This window comes from Saprolegnia diclina (assembly GCF_000281045.1).
Source record: "Saprolegnia diclina VS20 unplaced genomic scaffold supercont1.41, whole genome shotgun sequence".
In the NCBI taxonomy this organism is placed as follows: Eukaryota; Oomycota; class Saprolegniomycetes; order Saprolegniales; family Saprolegniaceae; genus Saprolegnia; species Saprolegnia diclina.
In genome coordinates, this window is record NW_008246108.1 from 44,977 (window position 1) to 46,205 (window position 1,229).

A 1,229-nucleotide genomic window follows, 5' to 3' on the forward strand; every position below is an offset into this window, starting at 1 on the left:
GCTCTCGATGGACCACGTCAACTACGAGATCCGCGTCGGCAAGATCAGCCACGATGGCTTCAGCGAGCGCTGCAAGCAGGCCGGCAACAACGGCGCGTGTGCTGAAAACACCTTGTACAACTACGACGGCGACGCCCGCGGCATGACGACGCAGTGGATGAACTCGGCCGGTCACCGCGCCAACATTCTCGGCAGCGCGTACGACAACGTCGGCTTTGCAGTCAAGAAGGCGTCGGACGGCAAATACTACGCAACGTCCATCTTCACCAAGGACAGCCGTCCGTGTGCCTAAGCACGCTCGATGATATATGTCTGGTAATACATTGTATCGTTGCCACTGCAGCAGGTTTAAATAACGTTACGCTTGTGAAATACTGCTCGTGTTCGTCTTCGGGTGCATGCGCGGCGACCTGGCACCTAACCTCGCGTATCGCGACGAAGGGGCCGGGCCATTGGCACCCATGGCTCCTTACACGACGCGGGGGCTCGCCGGTGCCGAGTCTCTAGTTGTGTCTGGTTTGGTCAAGCCATGCCATGCCAATGCAAGCGTGTAGTGCTGGAGTGGTATGACTCCAGAAAGAGAGTAGCCAAGAGTCTTGGTAGTCTGTGTGCGTGGTGTGGATAGAATCAAGGGTATATACCCTTGATAGAATAGTGCTAGGAGCCATGTGCGGACATCATCACTGCCGTATATTGTGACCCTACTAGTACCCCGCAGTGACCCAACATGGATGGAGCCTCTTGAGGATGGTCTCATGCGGCACAGCCTATCGTTCTATCCACAACACCGGCCTTCATGGTCTTGCTTACTATTTCCAAATCTGCGAACACAATGCAATTGCCTGCTTCCTCGGAGATTGCACTTCCCTCGCTGCGTTGTTTGCGCTGCACAGCAGAAGCCACCACACTTTTCACTTGGTACACTACGTATGTTGGACGCGAGGTGTGCTGAGGGCAGCGCCCAGCACACGCTGCAAAAGTAGTATACTTTTGGCCTGGAGTGGATGCCGCTGTGCTGTGAGGGACGCTGTACCGTCATGTTGATCTGGCGACGCTGCAAGTGAACACACAGCTTTGCTTCCCGTCCAATTAAGAGGGTGTCCTTCGATGCCTCTAATTGCCTCAAATGTTTCGGCCGATCCGCCATTGGACAGTTCCTTACTTCATAAAGATAGGGGGCTGCTGCAGGGCCAACCCCAAGCCCACAAAGAAGCCTACGGTTGTCCCGA

General features: G+C 55.1%; 1 protein-coding gene across 1 annotated transcript; it reads left to right on the forward strand.

Moving 5' to 3' along the window:
* Positions 1-7: 7 nt before the first annotated feature.
* Positions 8-292, forward strand: SDRG_11342 (hypothetical protein; the record flags this gene model as incomplete). Its single annotated transcript, XM_008617376.1, has 2 exons — positions 8-34; positions 80-292. The coding sequence occupies 2 exons, from the start codon at positions 8-10 to the stop codon at positions 290-292; spliced, it is 240 nt and encodes a 79-aa protein (XP_008615598.1).
* Positions 293-1,229: the final 937 nt, after the last annotated feature.